General features: G+C 64.2%; 5 protein-coding genes across 6 annotated transcripts; 4 read left to right on the forward strand and 1 right to left on the reverse strand.

The window, feature by feature from the left end:
- Positions 1-376: 376 nt before the first annotated feature.
- Positions 377-2,561, forward strand: LOC104382333 (ADP-ribosylation factor-like protein 3). 2 transcript variants are annotated; one of them, XM_086621636.1, is made up of 6 exons: positions 377-544; positions 892-1,062; positions 1,145-1,261; positions 1,413-1,463; positions 2,242-2,427; positions 2,514-2,561. In XM_086621636.1, exons 1-6 carry the CDS (start codon positions 377-379, stop codon positions 2,559-2,561), a joined length of 741 nt encoding a protein of 246 aa, XP_086477762.1. The 2 variants fall into 2 exon arrangements, with proteins under 2 accessions (XP_086477762.1, XP_086477763.1); XM_086621637.1 differs by having other exon boundaries at positions 527-544; positions 919-1,062.
- Positions 2,562-4,025: 1,464 nt separating this feature from the next.
- On the forward strand, positions 4,026-7,382 carry LMAN2 (lectin, mannose binding 2). The gene is made up of 8 exons (XM_086621496.1): positions 4,026-4,167; positions 4,250-4,368; positions 4,460-4,577; positions 4,878-4,957; positions 6,038-6,199; positions 6,393-6,507; positions 6,833-6,952; positions 7,113-7,382. The coding sequence occupies exons 1-8, from the start codon at positions 4,026-4,028 to the stop codon at positions 7,271-7,273; spliced, it is 1,017 nt and encodes a 338-aa protein (XP_086477622.1). The 3' UTR covers positions 7,274-7,382.
- Positions 7,383-8,149: 767 nt separating this feature from the next.
- Positions 8,150-10,732, forward strand: B4GALT7 (beta-1,4-galactosyltransferase 7). The gene is made up of 6 exons (XM_086621680.1): positions 8,150-8,196; positions 8,290-8,646; positions 9,318-9,543; positions 9,817-9,900; positions 10,079-10,183; positions 10,360-10,732. The coding sequence occupies exons 1-6, from the start codon at positions 8,150-8,152 to the stop codon at positions 10,513-10,515; spliced, it is 975 nt and encodes a 324-aa protein (XP_086477806.1). The 3' UTR covers positions 10,516-10,732.
- A 6,448-nt stretch (positions 10,733-17,180) lies between these two features.
- Positions 17,181-19,648, forward strand: N4BP3 (NEDD4 binding protein 3). Its single transcript, XM_086621689.1, has 4 exons — positions 17,181-17,594; positions 17,805-18,359; positions 18,592-18,849; positions 19,076-19,648. The coding sequence occupies exons 1-4, from the start codon at positions 17,181-17,183 to the stop codon at positions 19,646-19,648; spliced, it is 1,800 nt and encodes a 599-aa protein (XP_086477815.1).
- Positions 19,649-21,124: 1,476 nt separating this feature from the next.
- NHP2 (NHP2 ribonucleoprotein) lies at positions 21,125-22,557 on the reverse strand. Its single transcript, XM_086621677.1, has 4 exons — positions 22,404-22,557; positions 22,238-22,307; positions 22,057-22,162; positions 21,125-21,358 (listed from the first exon to the last, which is right to left on the reverse strand). The coding sequence occupies exons 1-4, from the start codon at positions 22,552-22,554 to the stop codon at positions 21,233-21,235; spliced, it is 453 nt and encodes a 150-aa protein (XP_086477803.1). The 5' UTR covers positions 22,555-22,557; the 3' UTR covers positions 21,125-21,232.
- Positions 22,558-22,791: the final 234 nt, after the last annotated feature.

Here is a 22,791-nt window from a genome sequence, read left to right on the forward strand (position 1 = left end):
ATCACCCCTCGTGCAGATGACTCTGTCAGCCCTGTGCACTGGGACACAGCCATGCCTGTGGCCTGCCTGCACTGACCGGGCAGGCAGTGATCCCCTTTGGAGGCTGGGGCTGCCCCCCTCTCCCGGGATCACACACCGGCCACACAGCTCCATCTCACCACCATGCTCTGCCTGTGGTGATGCCCACGCTGCCTGGGCACCACGTCCTCCCACCGTGCTGCCATTCCCAAGCCAAAGCCTGGCTCCATGGGGAGAGGGACACCCTGTGTCCCAGTGCCCCAGCCCGGTGGGACCTGGTTTATCCTGGAGGTAGGCGACGGCGGGACGACAGCTGGCTGGGGGATTTGCTGAGGGCATTATTTAATGCTGTGGGTAAATGGAGAAACAGCAGCTAATTCTGGAGCCAGTAATCCTCTTCCTTCCCTGGGGATGGGGAGCGTGCCAGTCACGCAGCTGCCGGCGGGCCCCAGGGACGAGCCCCCGGCAGCTCTCCAGGCGTGCCACAGGCCAGAGTGACTCCCAGACCATGGGTGATGTGCAGAAGGTAAGTGCGGTCCAGCAACATCCCACCATGTCAGGGTAGGTGTGCCGGCACCAGCTCCCGGCTGCGGCATCAAGCAGCCTGGCAGAGCAGGACCGGGGCTGTACCTGGGGCTTGTCCCCCCAGCACACCCAGGAGCTGGCAGGGCTCCCAGGGCAGGGACAGCACACCTGGGAAGGGGGGGATCGGGGCTGGGCGGATCTGCCGTGGGGTCATCCCGAGCCTGGATACCTTGGGAGCCAAGCCCTGGAGCTCGCTCAGGCCATAGACACAGGGTGCCCATGGCCAACAGAGCACCCAGCTGCCCCCTCCAAAACAAGGGTGCTCTGCAGTGACCTGGCACCCCACAGGGCTCCCCCAGCACCCCACGCCCCCAGGGGCTGCTCTCCGTCATCCAGAGGCTGAAGGGCTCCCAGGAGCAGGAGCTCCGCATTGTCCTGCTGGGGCTGGACAACGCGGGGAAGACCACGCTGCTGAAACGCCTGGCGTGCGAGGAGGTCAGCACCATCACGCCCACCCAGGTAGGTGCTGCTGGGAGCCATGGGCGGCGGGAGGGTGGCAGGTCCTGCCCTCTGCTTGGGTGACAGCCAGGTCCCTGTGCAGGGCTTCAACATAAAGAGCGTCCACTCTCATGGCTTCAAGCTGAACGTCTGGGATATCGGGGGGCAGCGCTCCATCCGCCCGTACTGGAGGAAGTATCTGGGCAGCACCGACCTGCTGGTGAGTGGGGTGGCTGCCCGCAGCCCCACACAGGGAGAGCTGTGCCCTCTGTGCAGGGTACTCCAAGAGGGCCCCACGGCCCCGCAGAGGCAGAGGGCTGCACGGCCGGGCAAGGAGGAGATGCTGACTGTCCCTTTCCTCCCCACGGCAGATCTATGTCATCGACAGTGCGGACCAGAAGCGCCTCGAGGAGACGGGGCAGGTATGAGGGGTCTGAGCGGGGGTGGCTGTGGGGTCCTGGGGCCCAAACCTGGCTGGCACCAGCTCTCTGAGGCCCGGAGCAGAGAGTGAGGCTGCTCTCTACCGTGGGGCAGCACCGCTGTGCGGGCCCTGCTGGCCCCAGAGCTATGTGAGATGGGCTCCTGATTGGGGTCTCAGCACCTAGAGCCACACCACCCCACGGCAGATCTGTGCCCAGTGGCTCCCCCCACACTGGGGGTGATGCCCGAGGGGTACCCGCCATGGGGGTGACTCTGCCCCTGCTGAGAGTGACCCCTTAGTTGCCAGCCTCATGCCCTCTTCCACCTCCCCAGTGCCAGGATAGCGACATGATCGAGCAAAGGTTTATGCATAGCAAACCCTGAGAACAAAGCTGGAGAGGAGAAGGTGAGACTGAGTGCCAGTCTCGGCTGTACTGGCACCAGACGGCGGCGTGGGTGTGCCAGACAGCACGGGGCTGACAGCAGCCTCCTGTAGCTGCCCTTTGCTCAAGGCTCTTGGTGCCAGGAGCACTTCAGCCCTCAGGTAGCACTCCTCTTTCAGGGCAGATGGAGCTTCAGGGGTGTGTGTCTCTCCCTTGGGATGTTGAGACCTCGCAGCTTCTTTTGCTGCAATAAGAGCACTTGAGAGAGGAGAGTGAGGCACTTTGGCGGACCGAGGTGCCCCAGCCCGCCCTGGGCAGCACAGGCAAGCGGCCGGGCAGCTCCATGGAGGAGGGCTGCAGCAGGCAGCAGCCCTGGGAGATGGTTCTCTCTTGGCAGGAGCTGGCAGAGCTCACCGAGGAGGAGTCCCTCACAGGGGTCCCGCTGCTGGTGTTTGCCAACAAGCAGGACCTAGTGACTGCAGCACCTGCAGCCGAAATTGCAGAAGGGCTGAGCCTCCACACGTACCGGGACCGGGAATGGCAAATCCAGGCCTGCTCAGCCTTGTCTGGGGAAGGAGTGCAGGTAGAAACGAGGGGCTGCAGGCTCTGCAGAAGTGGACCTGCCATGCTCTTGGCCTGTGCACATATGTCTCTGTCTCTTCCCTCCAGGATGGGATGAACTGGATTTCCAGCCAGATCATGAACAGGAAGAAGTGAGAACTGTGAAGTGCCAGACTGAACTGAGCTGCAGGTCCCCAAGCCATGGCCAGCCCCCCTGGTCCCCAGACTCCACCCAAGGGCTCACCCGGGCGCTGAGCCTCAGACTGCCCTGCTTAGATGGCCTTCCCACCCAGTCTTTCACTCATCGGTTGGCTTCCCCTCTCCCTGCCTCCTGGGCTTTCATGGGCTTCTTGTATCCCCCAACCTTCCTGCAGCCCCTGTACTGTCAGGGAGAAGCCCACATCCTGTTGTGTCAAGGGCTTGCACACCTCCAGAATGAGAACTTGCTCCGGACTGGTCCATCAATGCTACTGGCACACCCTACAGAGTCTGCTGCAATGCACACACTACCCAGGTCACACTGAGCACCCCACAGCAGCACGGGCTACGCTTTCTGACACAGCACACACAGCCAGCCGAATGCTGTGTATTCCTCCACATTCCTGTAGGATGTGACTGCTGCTGCTGCTGCCCCTGCCATGGCAGCCGGCTCGGCAAGGCCTCGGTTCAGCATCCTTCACCGGCCAGAGGAGCTCCCGCACGCGCACGGAACGTATGACGAGCGCACAGACACGGACAGGACCTGGCCAGGCTGCCACCAACGCGGGGGTTTCCCTGCCTGGCGACAGCCGCGGCTGCACCACGCTACGCGTGCCGCCGAGCGAGGCGGCTCTGCAGGAGTGCCCAGGCAGCGCGTTGCCCTCAACACCCCCGAGCTGAGGCTCCTGCTGCCCGGCTGAAGGTGCCCACCCCGAGGGCTGGAAGATGCGACTCCCCAGCCACCACAGCCACCGTGGCCAAGCACTCGCGCCTCTGGGGATGGGTGGGAGCCACGCTGCGGCGAGGCCGGGGGCCTTCTGCTGCGCCAGGCCGTGGGTTGCGGCCCTGCCCGCCCGCAGGCGGCCCCGCGGCCCCCAATAAAACTGCCGGTGACCTCCGCGCTGCCTCGGCCGGTCCTTCCCGCGGCGCTGGGGCAGTGCTGCCCGCTGCCCCGCCGCCCTGCAGCCCGGCAGGGCCCCGGGCTGCGGCCACTCCCGGGGCCGGGACACCCGGGCCGGGCCTTGTGCCGACCGCCCGGCGCCATCTTGCGCGGCGCTGCCATGGCAACAGGCCGCCGGGGACCGCCGCGTCCGCGCCGCCGGGGCGCGTCACGTGACTCGCACGAAGAGGGAGGCGTGGACTACAGCTCCCGGCATGCTGCGCGCCTCCGCGCCCGCGCAGTGCGCGCCGGGAGGGAATCTGCCTCTCCTCCTCCCTCCCTCCCTCCCGCCCGCCCAAAGCACGGCGGGAGCTGCGTGCTGCCTCTGGCCCCGCCCATTCACTGCCATACGCGGGCAGGAGTGACGTTTCTCCGAGGAGGCGGGAAAGAGATGGTGTGGGAGCTTCTGATTGGCGGCGCGAGCTGCCGTTCCCGAGCGGGGCCGGGGGCGGGAGCGGGGCGCCGGAAGGAGGAAGTAGAGGATGGCGGCGGGTGCGGGCGGGTTGCTGGTCGCGGCGGCGCTGCTGTTGGCGGTGGCCGGGCCGTGCCCGGCGCTCGCCGAGCTCACGGACGGTAACAGCGAGCACCTGAAGCGGGAGCACTCGCTGATGAAGCCGTATCAAGGTGAGCGCGGGGTCGGACGGGGCGGGACGGGGCGGGTGCCCCGCGGCGGTCCGGGCTGAGCCGCGCTCTCCGCCCGTTGCAGGCGCGGGCTCTGCCGCGATGCCGCTGTGGGACTTCCAGGGCAGCACGATGGTCACGAGCCAGTACGTCCGCCTGACGCCCGACGAGCGCAGCCGGGAGGGCTCCATCTGGAACCGCGTGGTGAGAGCACGGGGGGAGACCGCCGGGGCGAGATCGGCGGGGGCCTGGGGAGCCGCTTGCCCTGACGCCGCTGGGCCATCTCTCCGCACAGCCCTGCTTCCTCAAGGACTGGGAGCTCCACGTCCACTTCAAGATCCATGGAGCCGGCAAGAAGAACCTGCACGGGGACGGCCTGGCCCTGTGGTACACGCAGGAGCGCCTGGTGCCAGGTATGGCATGCAGCCGAGGGCTGCCCAACTGGGCTGAGGCCTTGTCAGCACTCGCACGTGCCCCGGAGCAGCTCAGGGAGTTGCCCCTGTCCTGGAAGGTTTCTCACCAGGGAGGACATTTGAGCTCCTCTCTGGTTTCAGTGGATCGGGGTGGTGTGTCCTGTGCGTGCTGCCCTGGGAATGGGCACCCTCAGTCATCTGCCTGGCAATAAACAGCTCCTGCAGCTGTTTTCACTGGAAGTCTCTAAGCACAAATTCCTTCTGAAAGCCTTCAGTTCTCTGTGTTCTGTCCTGTTCCAGGTCCTGTCTTTGGCAGCAAGGACAACTTCCACGGACTGGCTATCTTCCTTGATACATATCCCAATGATGAAGTGACAGAGGTGAGTAGTTCAAGAAGCTTGTTCAGTGCCAAGGAGGCCGTTCCTCACGGCTTTGTGCTCATGCCTGGATAAAGGAGAAGTCCTTATGTGGGAGTGGGCTGCTCTTCCTGTCATGGGAGCTGGTAAATGGGAGAGTTTGTACGTGCACTAATGGAGATAAGATCCTTGCTCCTTCTGTTGTTGGCTACACAGATGTTTCCAAGGCCTTTTCCCCTCTGCATGAGAGGGCGACACAGACGTGTTGTAAACAGTGCACTACCTATTAAGTAGTTAGAGAAATTCATTTGAAAGTACATTCATCCTGAGTGTCATTTCCTGAACTTCTCTGTGCTTTGTTTGATTGTTTCACACTGTTTCTAGCCTTATTCTGTTACCAACCCGAATGTCTCTAAAAGAGAAACTCCTGGGCTGGCTTTTTGCTCCAGAATTCCCTGTGGCTGAAATACAGAGCAGTCCCATGGGGGCTACTGGTCCTTTTCTTCTCTCCTGCTCCATATTCCTGGATGTTGTTATGGCGCAGTCAGAAAACATACCTGTCCTAGTGAGATCTGTGACACCCAAAACATGTCACTTAAGTCGTAAAGCACCTGGAAATGACTCAGTCCCTCTGTTGTCTTGATGCTTGCTGGGAGGTGAGTTCTTGCCTCCAGATGGCCTTTCCTGGTGTATGTAATCTATTGACTACAAAGCCCTGAGTGTGGTTAAGCTGCTCAAGAAAGATTTCTTCCTGTTCCGAATCCTGTGCTCTGTTCTTACGTTTCCTGTCTGGTGCTTTCTCTGCAAGTCTGGGGCAGTCTCACTGCTCTGGCCATGCAGTGTGGTGTGGGCTTAGAGGGTACAGAAGGTCAGAAATGGCTGCCCTGCTTTAGCCAGAACAAACTCACGCTCAGTTTAGAAGCAGCTTTGTGTAGAAAATGAGCCTTGATTTCATTGCTCTACCCTCCGTACCCGACTGCAGCAGAACTGTGGCTCTGTCGCCGTGTCTCGCTGAGGTTTCTGACCAGGCAGAGGGCGGCGGCTCTTGGTCTGCAGCTCAAAGGCTCCTGCAGACTGAAAGCAACGGCTCTCTCCTCCCTGCAGCGCGTGTTCCCCTACATCTCTGCGATGGTGAACAACGGCTCCCTGACATACGACCACAGCAAGGACGGGCGCTGGACAGAGCTGGCGGGGTGCACCGCTGACCTTCGGAACCAGAACCACGACACTTTCCTGGCAATTCGGTACTCCCGAGGCCGCCTGACGGTGAGATGTGTTCTGCAGGGTGTCTCTCGCATGTTAGACGGGGCAGTGCTGAGGGGCAGGTGTTGCTGTGTCAGTAGTAGGTGACCTGGATGGTTTTCCAGGCTTGGCCACCTGCGCCTCCAGCTCCAGAAGAGCTGCGTGTGGGTGGGATGGCAGCATGTGTTCTTGGTGTGACGCTCCCCTGGTCTTACAGGTGATGACCGATGTGGAAGACAAGAACGAATGGAAGAACTGCATTGACATTGCAGGGGTGCAGCTGCCAACTGGCTACTTCTTCGGTGCTTCTGCTGGCACTGGAGATTTGTCTGGTGAGAGGAGGCTTTGCTTGCAGGAATGCCTGCTGTTTGGACCCTGGAATATAGTGCTATGGATGCATTGGATGGCTTTGATGGCTTCTTTCCCCTGAGTTGTTAAAGTCTTGAATCCCTGTTGGGTAGGGACCCGTGGCCTGGGAAGGGAGGCACCTGAGAGCTAAGGAGCGTCTCAAATTGCTGTGTGATAACGGGGGGGGGTGAGAGTGGTTTGAGAGGGAGGGAAGCTTGGACCTGGCAAAGTGTGGTCCTAGGGGTGCTCTGGCATGTGGACATCTCTCAAGGCCTCTGACAGTGTTTGGTGCTGATGGTTGTTTCCTAGACAATCATGACATTATCTCGATGAAGCTATTCCAGCTCATGGTAGAGCATCCTGTAGAAGATGAGAGCGTTGACTGGACCAAGATTGAGCCTAGCGTCAGCCTCCTTAAATCACCCAAAGGTGAGCCTCTGGCCTCCAGAAACCTCCGGTGGAGGACTGGGATGGCAGGGCTGAACTCTTAAAGGCCTCTTCAGAGGTGTCAGGGCTGTGACTCCCCGTGACACCCTGCAGGAGCCAAGGTCTCCTGGGTTGGTCTCTGTAGCTGTTCTTATCCTTGCAGACAATGTGGATGACCCGACGGGGAATTTCCGAAGCGGGCCTCTGACGGGCTGGAAGGTGTTCCTGCTCCTCCTCTGTGCGCTGCTGGGCATTATCGTCTGTGCCGTGGTGGGAGCTGTGGTCTTCCAGAAACGCCAGGAGCGGAACAAGCGTTTCTACTAGCTGAGGACCTGGGCTGTGGCCTGTGCCCAAACCCCTCTTTTCTATGGGGAGTTGTAAAAACTGTGGTTTCTAAAAGCTGTTTCTGAGAAATATCAGAAGTATTTTCTTATCTGTCTGTCTGGCTGTAACCCCTGCCCAGCCCTCGGCATCCGGTGGGTTGGACCGAGGGGGGCGATGCCTGCTGGGGCCCCCAGGGCTGCAGTGCGGGAGCCTGGAGGGTGCTCCCGTTTTTCCAGTGCTCCCCGTGCCAGACAGGACCTGCTGTGCCGCCTGTGGCGGGGGGGTGAGTGGCAGTGGGCAGGAATGTAAGGGGGCTGTGGGGGGAGTGGGTCATTAAAGGATTGACACCACTTGTGGCTCTGGCTCTGTCTGGGGTGGGAGAGGGGGGGCTCTGCTTGGAGGGAGGTGGGAATCCCCGGGGGGGATTCTGCTTGGAGGGAGGTGGGAATCCCTGGGGGTGCTGAGAGAGACGGGAGGGGGGGACTGCGGTAATGGAGCAGCTCGCGGGGGGTCCGTGGGTGTTGGGGCTGCGCTGGGGGGAGTGTTGTTGCCCCTGGGGGGGTCCCACCTTGGTGGTGGGTTGTCCCCGGGGAGGGTCCCAGGGAAAGTGGGGACGGGGCGTGTTTCCCGGAGGCTCGTGGCGGGGGACGCCGAGGAAGAGGAGGTGTCCCGGAGGTTTCCGGTGCGGTGCCCGGAGGAGGGGCGGCGGTGGGGGGGTGTGTACCCCCGGGCCCGCCCTCGGCCGGGCCCGCCCTCGGCCCGCCCCGCCGGGCGGAAGGGAGCGGGGCGGAGCGGGGGAACCGCCGCGCCGCGTTTCCGGGCGGGGGGAGCGGCGGGCGCAGCCAGCGTGTCCCGCGGCGGGGCCGGCCGAGCGCCATGGGCCCGGCCCGCCGCAGGGCCGCGCTCCGCCTGCGCGGCGGCGGGTGAGCGGGGCCGCACCGGGCGGGGCGGGGCGGGGCGGGGGGGCGGCTCGGGGTCCCCGCCGGCGGCTGACACCCCTCCCCGCTGTGCCGCAGGTCCCCGCCGCTCCTGGGTCTGCTGCCCGGCAGGTTCTCCGTCCTCCCGCTGTTCTTCCTGGCGCTGCTGCTGGGCTTCGCCTCGCTGCTCTGGCTGCAGCTCAGCTGCGCGGGCGAGGGGCCGGTCCCCGGCGGCGGGCAGAGCCGGGGGGCTCCCCGCCAGCCCTGCCCGCCCCAGGCGCCGCTCCTGCCGGCGGAAGACGATCCGTCGTGGGGTCCCCACCGCCTGGCGCTGCTCGTCCCCTTCCGGGAGCGCTTCGAGGAGCTGCTGGCCTTCGTGCCCTACATGCACCGCTTCCTGAGCAAGAAGAGGATCCGCCATCGCATCTTCATCCTCAACCAGGTGGATCATTTCAGGTAGCGTCTCTCCTCTGCCCGCAGCAAGCAAAGGGAGCGACGGGGCCCTTCTCTGAAACTCTGTCCACGCTGAAAGGGCCTCCTACTCGCCTCTGACAGCGTGGGGAAACGTAGGGCCCGGACAGCAGGCAGTCATGATGTTCTGCCCAGATTCACTCACTCCAGAGCTTATAGAAGGACAAAGCAGTATTTTGCTTCTCTCTGGGGGTAGAGAATTATCTACCCCCAGATATTACAGCTTTCTCCCCACTGTTGCAGGGCCATGGCCACAAACATCTAGGGGCCCTGAAATTCAAAGGAATAACCGTATGGTGTTTGGAAATGCAGTTGCTGACCCCTTGCTCACTGTCCGGTACCTGCCTGCAGTGCCGGTGGGTGCTGTGGAGCTCCCCAGCTGGCCCCGGGCGGGACAGGGCTCGCTGTAGCCTCTTGGGGTATTCAGTGCCCAAACCCTTGTGCATTGGCATCAGGCTCAGCGTGTAGGGAGAAGCAGGGGTGCAGTTTCAGGATGGGCAGCAGTGGCACCTGGTGCTGTGAAGGCAGGGAACGCCGTGTCTGCGTGTCCCCGTTTGGGGACCAGTCGAACTTTTAGCATTGAGGAGCACAGGAGACAGATGTGAAGGGTTGGCAGCTGCTGGACGTGGCACTGAGAGTCCCTGGTCCTGCGGCAGGTTTAACAGGGCGTCCCTGATCAACGTGGGCTTCCTGGAGAGCGGCAACGACACGGACTACATTGCGATGCACGACGTCGATCTCCTGCCCCTCAACGAGCAGCTGGACTACAGCTTCCCTGAGGCAGGGCCCTTCCACGTGGCATCCCCAGAGCTGCACCCGCTCTACCACTATAAGACCTACGTGGGCGGCATCCTGCTGCTCACCAAGCAACACTACGAGATGGTGAGCGCGTGGGTGGGACATCCCAGCCAGCCTGGGGCTGGGGCCATGACTTTGCCTTGGTGAACCGTTGTACATTTTGTGCTCCACGCTTGGGAAGGAGTGAAAGGAGTCAAAATGGTTTGGGGACAGAGGATGCTGCCTGAATGGGGCAGGGGCAGGAGAGGGAAGGCTGTGCTGGTGCTCAGGGCTTGTGATGCTGGTGTCTGCTCTTCTGTGGCGTGTGGAGTTGTGCTGGACCAGAGCTCGGCCGGTACAATGCCCCTCTCATTTCAGTGCAATGGCATGTCCAACCGCTTCTGGGGCTGGGGACGGGAGGACGATGAGTTTTATCGACGTATCAAAGGAGCCGGTCTCCAGGTGAGGGGTGCTCCACGACTTCTTAGGTTGAAATTGCCCTTCTTGTCTCCCACCTGGCCCCTGGCTGTAGCCGTCCAGGCCAGGACCTGGGGAAGGCAGCCCTTCTGCGCTCCCCATTTCCAGTAGCAGGCACAGCAGGTTTTCCAGTAGCCTTACAGAAGCTTTGCTCACCTTTCAGGTTCGCCGTCCCTCTGGAATCACGACTGGATATGAGACTTTCCAGCACCTGCATGACCCAGCCTGGAGGAAGAGAGACCAGAAGCGTATCGCGGCGCAGAAGCAGGTGAGAGCTCCATCTGGTTGAGGAGAACCACTGGAGATGTGGGTTGTGATCACCACATGCTCTAAGCCCTCCTTGCTCGTGTCCTCTGCTGCCAGCTCTGCACTCTCTCCTGGGCACTAGGTGCTTCCTCCTCCACTGGAAGCCAGTGTGGGCTGAATGGTCTTTCTCTTCCTCAGGAACAGTTTAAGGTGGATCGAGAGGGAGGTCTGAACAACGTGAGGTACCGAATCGAGTCACGGACAGCTCTGAGTGTGGCAGGAGCCCCTTGCACCGTCCTTAATATCTTGCTGGACTGTGACACAAGTGAGACCCCTTGGTGCACATTTGGCTGAGCCATCTCCTGTGTGCCAGTCGTGTGCGCTGTGCTTGCGCCAAGATGCCGGGGCTGCTGCCGAGCTGCTTGGAGCAGGCAGGACTTTTGCAGTGGATGAGCATGGCGGTGCTGGCGAGATGCAGAGGAACAGAAAAGGCTGAGAACGGGGCTTTGGTAGGACCAACAAAAGAGGCTGAGAGCAGGACTCCGTGGCGTCGTTGCAGATGCTGGTGCTGTCTCCCAGGGCAGGTGCAGGAGATGGTTTTCCTGCATTGGACATGGCTGAGCTGCCACTCAGTTCAGAGGACAATAAAAAACTATCAGGGCACCTGTGAGTTGTGAATGCCCTGGGCCGCGTTGCACTACTCCTTTTTCCTGCTCCCTTCACCTCACTCTCTTCAATCCGTTTCTGACTTGGCCCCACCTGTGCTGTCTGGACAGGCAACCTGCTTTGGTTCGGAGGCCAAGCTGGTCTGAAATGGGCTCCGAGTGAGATGGTGCCTGTGTTTCAGCTGCCAGGTACCCCCAGGGCTGTGCTGTGGTCGCTTCATTGCAGGACGCAGTTGTGGTTGAGCCATGCCCCGAGTCCCAGCATCCGCAGCTCTGTTGCATGTCAGCAGTTGAGGTAGCACAGGACTTCTCTCTGTGGAGAAAGGAGGAGAATTCTGGCTCAGCTGTGCCTTCCGTGCCTGCCTTCTGTGGCATGTGCTGCCTCAGCCCTTTCTTGCGGGGTTGGAGAATCTGATGTCCCCGTAGCAGCACTGAGGGGAACTGGCATCTGTTCTGGCCCTGTATGAAGTGTCTTAGGAAGGACTGGCTGCCAGGCTCACCACAGCACTGGTGGAGCTGGAGTGATGGTGTGAGTGAAGTGCAGGGATTAGGACAGTCCCCCCTAACCAACCTGAGACAAGGGAACAAGAGCTTCCTCTGCTGTGGGCTCAAGCCCCTCACTGTGGATGTGGGTTGTCTGGGTCAGTGAATGCCTTGGGGAAGGTGCCCGGGCAAAGGGCTGTGTCAGCCTTGGAGTGCTGGTGAGCAGGAAGTGACGGGGCAGAGGCTCCCTGGAAACCCTGGGTCCCCAGGAGCCCAACCTGTGCAGTGATTTGGGGACCTGCTGCTGTCAGAGCAAGAGCAGCCTGTGGGAGGCAGCAGAAGCACTGATGCTGTGTGCTGGGAGAGCGCCCGGGACAGGAGACAGGAGGAGGATAAGGAGGCTCTGGCTGCTGGGAACGTGCCTGGGTGCTCTGCAGCCCTGGACCCAGGAGGTGGGGAAGCTGGGAAGGTCCCAATGGGTGAGGAAAGGCACTGGGGGCTGCCCGTTGTTTGGGTTTGGTAGAAATCAGCCACACCAGCACCTTTTGCTGGGAGGCAGGATGTGTAGATCCGGACAGGAGGGGCAGGTGGGCCGCGTGTCTGTGCGTGCTGGGAGCAAAAGGTGCTGTGACCTCTAGGATGCTGTTACTCATGCTGATCTGCTAAGGGGTGGCAGAAATGCCCGCCGGCTCTGAAGGCAGACCCCTGCCAGCACTGAGCTCCTCTCCTCCATCACCAGCCTGGCCTGGCTGCCTGCTTGGGCTGCTGGGTGAAATGGTGCTGTGCTGCTCCAGAGCGGAGAGTGCTGGGGCTGGCTCATGGATAGTGCCACGTGTGGGACTGCACTGTGCTGGCTCTGGGGTCTTGGCATGTGTTTTGGATGCTGCTGCCTCCTCAGGCTGGGCAAATGCAGCCAGACAGCCAGTACCCCTCCGTTCAGCCCCGTCACCAGCACTGGCACCAGGCCCTCCGTGTTTCCTGGCCCCCTTCTGTCCTCATACCCCTTCTTGGCAGTTCCCGGAGTGGTTGCTTTCCTGGGTGCCTGCAGACGTCCCCAGACAGAAGCCGTTGCTGTCCTGGGAAGCCAAGCGGCCCTGGGGACATGGCACCTCCGGGGAGGAGCGCTGGGATTAGGGAAGCAAAAGCATCAGAGCCAAGTGTGGGGGTTGTGTACTGCGTAGGGGCAATGCGGTGGGGCATCTGGAGAGATCTGGAACCGTCTGCTCTCCATGCTGCTCTGGAGCTGGGTGAGGAGTCTGGAGCCCTGCGGACTGGGATGCGAGGGTGGCTGCCTCCTGAGGAAGGAGTCGAGGTGGTGTTGCAGGGCAGTGAGGATCTGGCCATGCTGCTTTGCATCATCCAAGGCACAGGCAGGCCCAGCGCGTGCTCCTCCCCAGCTCAGGGACTGTCCTCGCCCCAGGGCGATGTGGGGAAGTGCTGCCCAAGAGCTCCCAATAGCTTCTCCAGCCCAGCAGCCCCATAGCAGCACTGGTATCTGGCACGAATATTGCAGGTGGGCTTGGGCACACAGTGGTCCGAGGTGTCCAGAGATGTTCCCAGGTCCTGTCATGTCCCTCGCTGTGGTTGGCCAGGGGGACATGTCAGCCCAGCAGTCCCGCTCCTGTCTCTCCATCGCACAAGTTTTGGGATTGGCCACTTGTATGCCAGCCACTTACCGGAGCCCGAACCGCAGCCAGGGCCGGCGGAGGCAGATCAAAGTATTTGTCTGCGCTGTTCGAAATAGATGACACAGTTTTGGGCAGGTTTCATAAAGACGTAGATGTGCAGAAACACAGAGCATATGTGCACCTCGCACTTCGCTCAGCGCTAAAGGCTCCTCTCCCGCTGCCTGGCAGCTAATTCTCAGCTCCGCTCGCAGCCCCCTCATCCTCTGGTTGCTTTTGTGAAAAAGGCACCGTGCTGGAGACGCGGCTTCCTTTTATAGCCCTGAATGTGACTTGGAGGTCGCTCGGCTCTGTTCCCCACCCCACGCACTTCGTTATTAGCAACGGCCCAGCAGGATGGCACAAGGTTTTTCCCCATCGCCTTTCTGCAGGTGGGTAATACCCTGCCTGCTGTCCCGGGAGCCCCACAGAGCTGAGCCGGAGGTCTCCCAGCGTTCCTATGCTCTCAGCAACCCTGAGGAAGGGGTCAGGATGCTCGGGGGCAGAGAGAGCCATGGAGTCCAAGCCCTGCCCCTTTGCAACCCTCCTTCTGGGGCCCAAATTGCTGCCAGCGAGGCCGTGCGGAGGCTGCAGCGGGCACTGCCATCAGCTGCCTTTTATTGCCGGGTTGTTTTAAACCGGGCGGTGCCCAGAGCATTTTGCTGGCAGCTGCATGAAATTCCTGTAGCATCATGATGGCAGGGGGACCAGGGAGCTGAGACGAGCAGAGAGAGGGGGCTGGAGAAAAGCTGACTGAAGACAAGAGCGTTTCTGCCCAGGCAACAGGGCATCCCTGGCCGCTGGTGTGTCCTGGGCAGGGCTGAGGTCTGGGGCCCTGCGGGAGCTGCCATCCCAGGGAGATGTGCTCGGGAAGTGCAGCCCGCAGCAGAGATGTGGCAGCAGGAAACGGGGCAGACAGGAGGGAGGGGTGCGGCTGTGAGCAGCACCCACTGAAGTCAGCCTGGCATCACCGCGACCTGCCCTGAGGCCCAGCGGGATGTCTGTCCCTCTGGCAGGGACCCAGCGGCCCACGGGCTGCTGGGGGTGCCCCATGCGTGACTGAGCTCTGGGCAGAGGGCCAGGGCATCGCAGGTGCATTCCTGGTGCCAGTAGGTTGGGAAACGGCACTGTTGAGAAGGGCCCCCATATTCAAGTGTGTGTGCTGCTGCTCCGGTGTGCAGCTGGGTGGTGAACAGGAGCCGCGGGGAACAGGGAGATCAGGGATGGAGGGAGCGGTTGCGTGCCTTGGCACCGCACCGAGGATAATGTGAGCATGTGAGCCTGGCGAGCAGGGACTGGGGACAGTGTGTGTGTGTGGGTGAGCACTGGCAGCACAGCTTGAGGACTCTGGTGTGCGGTGGGGGGAGCTGGCAGCGAGTGGAGCCCCAATGTGCGAACACGCCGGATGCACGCATCCCGAAACCCAGGCCGGGGATGGTGCGGGTGCGATCTCTCCTTGGGGTGAGGTGGGGGCCGTGCACAGGCTGCCGTGGGGGCAGAGCAGGGGCTGCTGCAGGCGTCCTGCTCCCCAAGGTGGCTGGGGTGCCCAGTGACCAGGTCTGCTCCATGCTGGGATCCCTGCGCCTGGCATGCTGCAGAGGTGGTGAGTGACAAAACCGCTTCCCGGCCAGGACGTGGCAAGGCACATTCGGAGGGATGAAGCATGTCGTATCTCTCCAGCGCCAGGCCTCACGTTGGGGCAGGTGGCAACCCCCAAGGGTACTCCATCCCCCCATGGAATGAGCTGTGCAGCACAGGCACCTCCGGCAGCTCCGGCCCACCCGTGGGTGCAGTGGTGGGGGGGACACGGGGATGTCCTGCAAGAAGAGGCTGCAGACAGTGTCCAGCGAAGCCGACCCCCCTCTCCCCTCCGCGGGGGCTTGATGCAGCCAAAGAGGCTGAGCAAAACGCTTCTCCCTGCCCCAGAGGCCCAGCCCGTGCCCAGGGTGGGCGATATGTCCTGCTCCTACCAGCCCCCCCGCCACGGTGAGGGTCACCGGGGGCCGGCTGGCGACTGGAGCCGCTGCTGCCGGTCCCGGGGCTGTAGCTGAGGAGTTTGCGAGGGTCTTCCCGCGCTGGGGGTTTGCGCAAGGGGCGCTCGGCGCTGCCCGCAGCCAGCCCGCCCCAGCCCCGCCCCGCCGGTGGGTACAGCCGGACCGTCCCCCTTCCTCGTCCTCGTCGTCGTCGTCGTCCTCCTCCTCCCGCCCCGCCCCGCCGTGCCGCCGCCGCCCGCCTCCGCGCCGCGATTTGACGGTGCCGGCTCCGCCCCGCTGCCGGCGCGGCCGCAGCCGAGGGGCGCGTTCAAACGCGGCGAGGGAAGGAGCGGGGAGAGGAGCCGAGCGGGATCGGAGCGCCGCCGGCATGGTGAGTGCGGGCCCGGTGCGGCCCCCCCTCCCCGTCCCGCTTCCCCGATGCTCTCCGCCGTGCGGTGCTTTGTCCCGGGCTGCAGCGCGCTCGGTTGGGCCTGGCCCCGGGGACCGACCTCCCCCTCCGCCTTCTCCGGGCCGGAAATTCCGGCCGGGCTCGGTGGGGGCTGCGGGGAGGCGCGGGGAGGGGGGGGGGTGCTGCGGGAAGGCGGGCGCGGGGCAACCCCGCGCCCGCCTTCCCGCAGCACCCCCCCCGTCCCCGCGCCTCCCCGCAGCCCCCCCGGTTCACTCCTGGAGGGGATGGGAAAGGATTTGTGCCCGTATCCTGCCCGGGGAGGGCTCAATGGGGGCACGGCTGGGGTTGGGACCGGATCTCATCCGCCACCCTGGGAAGGAGCCAGGCTGGCCAGACCGGTGTTTTGCCGCCTGGGGGGTGGCACCCTTCCCGCCGCAGGCAGGACACCTTCGGGCTCCCCCGGCGCTTCCCAAACCTCCCACAATCTGACCTACTTCCTCGGCTGCTTGTGCCGGGAGGAGCCGCTGCGGGGCTTGGCCGCGCTGCTCCCGGCGGATGCCCCGGTGCCGGGGGCTGGATGCTGCGAGCTTCCTCCCATGGGGACATCCATGTCCCCCGTCCCTGCGCGCACCCGGTGGCACCACAACCAGCCCGGATCCTCCCAGAGGGTCCATCCCTGCTGCCCTTCGTGGGGTGCCGGTGCCCGGAGCAGGTGCTGGGCTCGCGGAGGGAGGTGACAGCGCAGGCTGGGAGCTGTCAGACAGGTTTGTGTGTGGCAGCAATTAAAAGCGGGGTGTTTTGTTTACCCGGCGCGTGGTGCTGAGAACCAGGCAGCTTCCTGGGTGTAACCCGGCCCGCGAGCCCTCGGCGAGGCTGGGAGCCGTGAAGGGGGGCTCTGCCGTGCCCCTGCCACGCTCACTGTGTCCCCTCTGCCAGCGCTGCCCGCGAAGGGCTGCGAGGGCCATCATACCCCTCCCCGGCGCTGGGAAGCTGGAGCCGAGGCCGAAGGCGTCCTCGTGTCTTTCCTCCCCTGGCCACCTGCGCAGGAAGCTGCATTGTCCCATCTGCATCCTGCCTCTTCCCGCCGCCCTCCCACCGTGTCCGGCCACGGGGTCCCCCGCACGCACACGGCAGCTGGGCTGTGGCCAGGCCACCTCGTCCCTGCCCGGCTTTGGGGTGGGAGCGCCTGCGGATGGAGCAGGGCCACGGGGAGGGCTTGGGAACTCGCCCTGCGTGGCGTGGGAGCCTGTGCTGTGCGAGAAGGCTCCCCATGGGGCAGGAGCGGTGCCCGTCCCCTGCGCACCCTGGGGAGGCTGAGCCAATGAGCCCAGGACTGGGCATCCCCAGGGTCGTTTTGGGAAGGTCTCCGGAGGGTGCCCAGACCGGGAGATCCCGGTGGGGTGGCTCAGTGCCGCTGGGCTGGAGCTGGCGCCAGGCCCAGGCAGGTGCTGCCGGCTCCCGAACTCGCCCGCCTGGCTGGGCGGCAGGTGCCTGTTTTGGTGGCGGCCCCGGCCGCGGGCGGGAGGTGGGGCTGGGTGTGGGAGGGAGGCGCTCCGCCATGGAGGGGGCGGCAGCGGGGAGCCCCTGCCCCGCCGAGGCTTGCCCGATGCATGCTGCGGGCCGGCACCCTGCTCGCTCGGCTCCCGTGTCCCCCGGGGAGCTGCCCAGGATCTGGCAGGTCCCTGCCAGCACCAGGAGCCCTGGTCGGTCCTTGGGGTCAGCTGGGAAAGTGGGGAGCTGAGGGGTTTGCAGTCCCAGGTGGCTGGCGTTGCTGACTTTGTCTCTCCTTCGGCAGTGCTGGTACCGGGCTTTTCTTTAATTCTCCATGGCAGCAGCACAGGGTCCTGTGACCTGTGAGCCCGACACCCGCGTCCTTGGCACCTACCTCTCCTCAGAGCCTGCTGGCGTCGTCGGCAGCATGGGCAGCGTGGGCAGCCTGGTAGAGAAGCAGGATCTGTCCCCTCTGGAGCTGCGGGCCCCGCTGGGAGGCTCGCGGGGACTTCGGCAGCCCGACGGCTTGCTGCGGAAGGGGCCGAGCCAGCGTGAGCTCTTTGGCTACCTGCATGGGGCCAAGAAGGAGACGCGGTCAGAGCGGAAGCACCAGGCGCCGGGCGCCTGCTACAAGCGGGACTATGAAAGCGACCGCGAGAACCGGTCCCCTGAGCGCTGCTCCCGCGAGCATCACCGCGGAGCCGACTTCTCCAAGAGCTCCCTGCCCGAGAGGGGCCGCTTCGACAAGGTGAGGCTGTGAGTGCTGTGGTGGGCCCTGAAATACCTCTGCAAGAGGATGGGGCTGGAGCAGAGCAATCCATACCCAGGATGGGATGTGGGGTTTTGAGGACATCCAAGGATATGGGACTGGGAGCGAGTGGGTTCTCCCTGGCTCTGGGTGCCTGTGTGTGCTGGTGGGCACTGTTGTGCTCATCCTGACCCCACTCTTGTTTTTCAGTGCCGTATCAGGCCTTCGGCTTTCAAGGCAGTGGCTGGGAAGGGGCTAGTCTCCATGCAGGGCCTGTCCTCGTCCAAGGGGCAGAAGCTGTCCAAGAGCAACGGGAGCCTTCACACGCTGCTGTCGCAGAGCAGCACGGCAGCCCCGCAGCACGGCCCGCTCCGCACCCACCTGCTCCACGCCATCAGCTTGGATGAGGCCTCCGACTCCAGCCACAACTCCATCCAGAGCTTCCCTTCCTACGGCTCCCGCCTCAAGCCTGCCCAGAGCCAGTTCAGTGCCTCCATGGGCCACATCAACCACATTGGAGGCTCCTTGGACAGGGTCTCCCGGAGCCCCAGGGACCCCCTGGCCCCCGAGAAGGCACCCCTATCCTGCAAAAGCATGGCCACGCTGAGCCGGCTGCAGAGCCCCGGGGAGCCCCCACCACCCTACGAGTTCACCTACTCGCTGGAGGATGCAGTGAAGCAGCTGGAGGACCGGCTGCAGGAGACGGGAGGAGAGCTGCGGCAGCTCAAGAGGAGCCTTAGCGAGACCGAAGACCCCTTCACGCAGGTGAGCCGTGGTGCTGGGGCTGCTGCTGGGTACCCCAGGCAGGGGTGTGGGGCCACGGTGCCTGAGTGGAGGGAGCTGTGAAGGAGCTAATGTCCTGCTGTGGTGGCAGTGGGCTGGGAATGTCCAAGCGCAGGAGGTCCCAGCATCACAGGACCTTCAGGGATCCCTCCCTGGGGCTGCCCTGCGCAGGGGCAGGCTACAGACCCTCACCAGTGTCCATCTGTGCTGGCAGGTGTTTGAGGACAAGCAACGGCTGTGGCTGGACGAGCTGGAGGATCTGAAGCAGATGTACATGGCCAGGCTGCAGCAGGTGACGCAGCAGGCGCAGCGCGGGCAGCGGGCGCTGCAGCTGCAGCTCTACAAGGCACAGCAGGAGAAGAAGCGGCTGCAGGAGGAGTTGAGCATGCAGCAGTGCCAGTGCGAGGAGCCCAAGCTCCGACAGCCCCAGGGCGAGCGCGTCAGCCCTAAGCTGGAGGAGACCAAGTGGGAGGTGAGTCCCCTTCCTTCCCTCCCTGTTGCTGCCCTCCTGGTCGTGGAGCCAGGATGGGCGCAGCAGTTCCCTGCTCTGGTGTCACTCATGGCCACCAACTGGGGAAGGACAAGCCAGGTGTGATGCTCATGGTCTCCCAGGGCTGCTGTGGTGACAACTTGGAGTGCTGCCACCCCTGGGGTCTTTCGCCTCCAGCCCTTCCTCACCGTTTATGTGTGCCCTGCAGGTGTGCCAGAAGGCAGCGGAGATCTCCCTGCTGAAGCAACAGCTCCGGGACACCCAGGAGGAGATGGCTCAGAAGCTGGGTGAGATCTTCAGCCTGAAGACGCAGCTGCGGGAGGCCAAGGCGGAGGTCCAGGCCAGGGACTCCCAGCTGGCACAACTGGCAGACTCCTTCCAGAACCCCCCAGAGCCCGGTGCCTCGCTGCCACTGGGTGATGACCCCATGCCAGCATGCCAGGACTTCCCTGGCTGCGAAACCGATGACTCCAAGTGTCGGGGCCTTCACAGTGACACGGCGGAGCCCCTGGAGCGGCAGGTGGAGTGGCTGTGGGCAGAGCTGCTGCGGGAGCGGCGCCAGGGCCAGCTGCAGGCTGTGAACTTTGAGATGGAGAGGAAAACCTGGCAGGAGGAGAAGGAGAAGGTGCTGCGGTACCAGCGGGAGCTCCAGGCCAGCTACATGGAGATGTACCACCGGAGCCAGGTGCTGGAGCGGGAGCTGCGGCAGCTGCGGTCGGAGCCCAGGGACGTCGGGGCCGACTCGCCGTGGATTGAGCGGGTGGAGTCCTCAAAGATCTGAGTGGTGGGATGCTGGCAAGACTGTGAAGAGGGAAGGTCTCTTGCTGCTGCAATGGGACGATCTCAGGGTCTGCACAAGGACCGCCCACTCGGCACTGCCCTGGGGAGAAGGACTGATTGCAACAAAGGAGCTTTTCCTTCTTGCAGTGCTTCAGGCCCTTCTGGGGGGGTTGTCTGGAGAGGGTGGGGTCATCTGTGCCAGGATCGGGGTCTTGCATGTGCCCCGTGCTGTGACTCCAGGAGTGTTTGCCCTCTGATTCCTTCTGCCATGGGGGTAGAAACCAAGCGCCCTGTGAGACGTTCCCTGTCCCTCCTGCTCTGCTGCCTCTGTTCCCTTACAACCCAGTAACTTAATGTCCTGCTAAGGAGAGGCTCAAGCCCTGTCCCCCAACCTCACTGCCTTGCTGTGGGGTTCCAGCTGCTGCTCGCAGTGGCTGCCCTGTCAGCAGGGTCCTGGAGCTGGCAGTGCCCTGTGCTGGTCTGTGTTGGTGCCACTGGGAATGCAGAGGATGAAAGCCTGACAACTGCCGGTACCGCTGGGGTGGGGAGAGGCACGGCAGCTGCCCCAGCACCTCTGTAGGGGCTTTCCACGTCACCAGTATCGAGGCTGCTCTGCAATGGAGAGTGGGTAATGCAGCTTCCCTGCAGGGAGCCCTTGAGAGGGGTGAGTGCCTGGGAATGTGGTGCCCTGCTGCACTGGAATGCCTTTGGGGAGGGGAAAGAGGACTGGGGCCTGTGGGCTGAGATGTTCTCCAAGATGGGGAGGGGCTGGGCTGTTCCCACATCACCCCTCCCAGGGTGGGTTAAGGGGTAGCTGAGGAACTGGGCCAGTGCTCGGGGAGACCAGGTCGAGAGGTGCTGGAAGCCCTGCTCCATGCCTGTAGCAGCGGAGCCACGCGTAGGCTGTGCCCGGCCCAGCTCTCCTCGGCTTTTCCTGCAATAACCCGGATTTCATTCTTCTGCCGCTGCCTTTGCTTTCTTCCAGCGCGGTGGTGGGGACCGCGGGTCAGCCCCGCAACGGGGGCGTGCGCCGCGCCGGGGAGGGGGCGGCGGGGCCGCCTCGCTCAGGGGTCCCCCCGCCCGCCGCGCCGGGGAGGGAGGCGGCCCGAGGCCGGCGGCACAACCGGTTGAGGCGCCGCAGCGGGCTGAGTCAGGGCAGGGCCGGGGCCCCGCGGGGGCGGGCGGGCTCCCGGGGCGCTGCCGCCGTGACACGCCTCCCCCCGCGCCTCGGGGATGGTGTGATCCAGGCAGAGGACACAAACACACACCCCCCCTCCCCCCCCGCGGAATGGTTTGACCCGCCCCGCCCGTTCGGACGGACACACACCGCGGGCGCCCCCTGGCGGCCCGGCGGTCCCCGGCCGTGCCGGTCCGCCCCCGCCGGCCCGGGGCTGCCCCGGCCCTCGCTCCCGGCCCCGCCACCCGCTCCCCCGTACGGAGCGCCGGCACCGCGTCCTATGAACCCCACAGACAGCTTTATTCACCGCCCCCCCGGTGCAGCGTCCCCACAAACGGGTGCGCAGCCCCCCGGGCAGGGTGACGACGACCCGCCACGGCCCCGCAGGCATAGCCTGTCCCCGGCTCGTCACAGCGGCAGGGGAAGGGCCTCCACCTCTTCCAAGCACTCATCGTAGGTCTCCTGGTACTCCTCGTGCGGCTTGATCATGATCACGCAGGTCGGGCGCTTCGAGCCGGCTGCAGCTCCCAGGTCCTGCGGAAACAGAGTGAGGCTGTGGGGGAGGCTGGGGGTCACTGGGTCTCCCCGGGAGGGGAGGCTCGGCACCCAGCCAACACGCTTCACGCCCGGGTATAGTTCAGGGAAGATGCCTCTGCCTGCCCCTCAAGCCCTCTGGACTCATTCTGGGTTTAAGAACCCTTTTCCCAGTTTGTTTCCCACACCCTGGCAGCAAAGCACTGGGCTGGCACCTGCCTCACGCGCTGTACTCCTTCCCCAGAGCAGGGCGCCAGGGTCTGCAGAGCTGCTTGCACCGACGGTGAAGTCACAAAGGCACCAGTCCCCCCTAACTTCCAGTCTACGAAGGCGAAGATGTCCCACCACCACCGCACCCCGGCCAGTGCCTTATTTCTTTAAGCAGCCAGGTCCCAGCTCACAACCAAGTGGGTAAACTGCATCCTGGCCCTGCCCTGGAGAGCTCCGTCCCCGGCTGCTGCCGGAACTCCATCATGGCAAAGGGTTCTGCAGTCCCACCGTGCAACAATTCCACATTCGTGCCGTGATCACTTGTCTCGCTCGTGCCCTGACCACGCACAAGCACCGGGTGATTTGCTCAATCACCAGCTCCGCGCCTCCCCGGCACGGCTCCCGGCACGGCACGGGCCGGCTGCTGCCCACCGGGCTCCTTCTCACCGCGGCTGGTTCCCTCCAGCTGCGCAGCCCCAGCCCCTTACCGATTTGGAAGGGACGTACGCGTAGGGCAGGCTCCTGTCCTCGCACATGATGGGGATGTGGCAGTACACATCGATAGGCAGCGTGTCGCCCGCCAGCACCGTGATCCTGCGGGGAGAGCCCGTGTCAGCGGCGGGGCTGGGCTGGGCCGCGCCGGGGCGGTGGGGCCCAGGCCGCGCTTACCCCTTCTCGCCCTTGTTGATGAACTTCTGGACCTCCTTCACGCCGCGGCGGATCTGCTTGTGCTTGGCCGCTGCAAGAGAAGCGCATCGTGAGGGGCTGCGCCGCCACGACGCGGTCTCGCCCGGCCCGGCCTCCCCAAGCCCCGGCCCCGGTACCACGGCTAAACCTTTCCTGATGCACTTGTAGAGCTTGCGCGTCAGCTTGCGGGAGGCGAGCGGCTGGGCGATGGGGTTCAGGAAGTCGAGCTGCTCCCGGTAGGAACGCTCAGGAGTTCCCTCCGCCTCCGCCGCCGCCTCCGGCTGCTTGTCCCGCGCCATGGCCGCGCCGCGCCGCCGCTTCCGCTTCCGGGACACGCGCGGCCCGGGAGGCGGGACTGAAGGGCACCGGCTCCGTGCCAGCCAATCGGCAACCCCCCCTGGAGTCCCTCCCACCGCACCGGCCAATGGCGAGCGGAGCCGCCCACCGCCGCTCCCGGGCCCGCAGCCCGGGGCTCCGCCCCGCCGCCTGCCCCCGGGCCGGGCGTCAGACTTGCGGGACGCGCTTCCAGCCGAGGC

The sequence above is a fragment of the Tauraco erythrolophus genome, chromosome 16 (assembly GCF_009769465.1).
Source record: "Tauraco erythrolophus isolate bTauEry1 chromosome 16, bTauEry1.pri, whole genome shotgun sequence".
Taxonomy (NCBI): Eukaryota; Metazoa; Chordata; class Aves; order Musophagiformes; family Musophagidae; genus Tauraco; species Tauraco erythrolophus.

Coding starts and splice junctions, on each gene's coding strand:
- LOC104382333 (XM_086621636.1), top strand. CDS start 377: ATGGAGAAACAGCAGCTAATTCTGGAGCCAGTAATCCTCTTCCTTCCC. Junction 545..891: donor CCATGGGTGATGTGCAGAAG/GTAAGTGCGGTC, acceptor GGCACCCCACAG/GGCTCCCCCAGCACCCCACG. Junction 1,063..1,144: donor GCACCATCACGCCCACCCAG/GTAGGTGCTGCT, acceptor GTCCCTGTGCAG/GGCTTCAACATAAAGAGCGT.
- LMAN2 (XM_086621496.1), top strand. CDS start 4,026: ATGGCGGCGGGTGCGGGCGGGTTGCTGGTCGCGGCGGCGCTGCTGTTG. Junction 4,168..4,249: donor GCTGATGAAGCCGTATCAAG/GTGAGCGCGGGG, acceptor CGCCCGTTGCAG/GCGCGGGCTCTGCCGCGATG. Junction 4,958..6,037: donor CCAATGATGAAGTGACAGAG/GTGAGTAGTTCA, acceptor TCCTCCCTGCAG/CGCGTGTTCCCCTACATCTC.
- B4GALT7 (XM_086621680.1), top strand. CDS start 8,150: ATGGGCCCGGCCCGCCGCAGGGCCGCGCTCCGCCTGCGCGGCGGCGG. Junction 8,647..9,317: donor AACCAGGTGGATCATTTCAG/GTAGCGTCTCTC, acceptor GTCCTGCGGCAG/GTTTAACAGGGCGTCCCTGA. Junction 9,901..10,078: donor TCAAAGGAGCCGGTCTCCAG/GTGAGGGGTGCT, acceptor CTCACCTTTCAG/GTTCGCCGTCCCTCTGGAAT.
- N4BP3 (XM_086621689.1), top strand. CDS start 17,181: ATGGCAGCAGCACAGGGTCCTGTGACCTGTGAGCCCGACACCCGCGTC. Junction 17,595..17,804: donor AGAGGGGCCGCTTCGACAAG/GTGAGGCTGTGA, acceptor CTTGTTTTTCAG/TGCCGTATCAGGCCTTCGGC. Junction 18,360..18,591: donor CCGAAGACCCCTTCACGCAG/GTGAGCCGTGGT, acceptor CTGTGCTGGCAG/GTGTTTGAGGACAAGCAACG.
- NHP2 (XM_086621677.1), bottom strand. CDS start 22,554: ATGGCGCGGGACAAGCAGCCGGAGGCGGCGGCGGAGGCGGAGGGAACT. Junction 22,308..22,403: donor CTACAAGTGCATCAGGAAAG/GTTTAGCCGTGG, acceptor CTTCTCTTGCAG/CGGCCAAGCACAAGCAGATC. Junction 22,163..22,237: donor ATCAACAAGGGCGAGAAGGG/GTAAGCGCGGCC, acceptor CTCTCCCCGCAG/GATCACGGTGCTGGCGGGCG.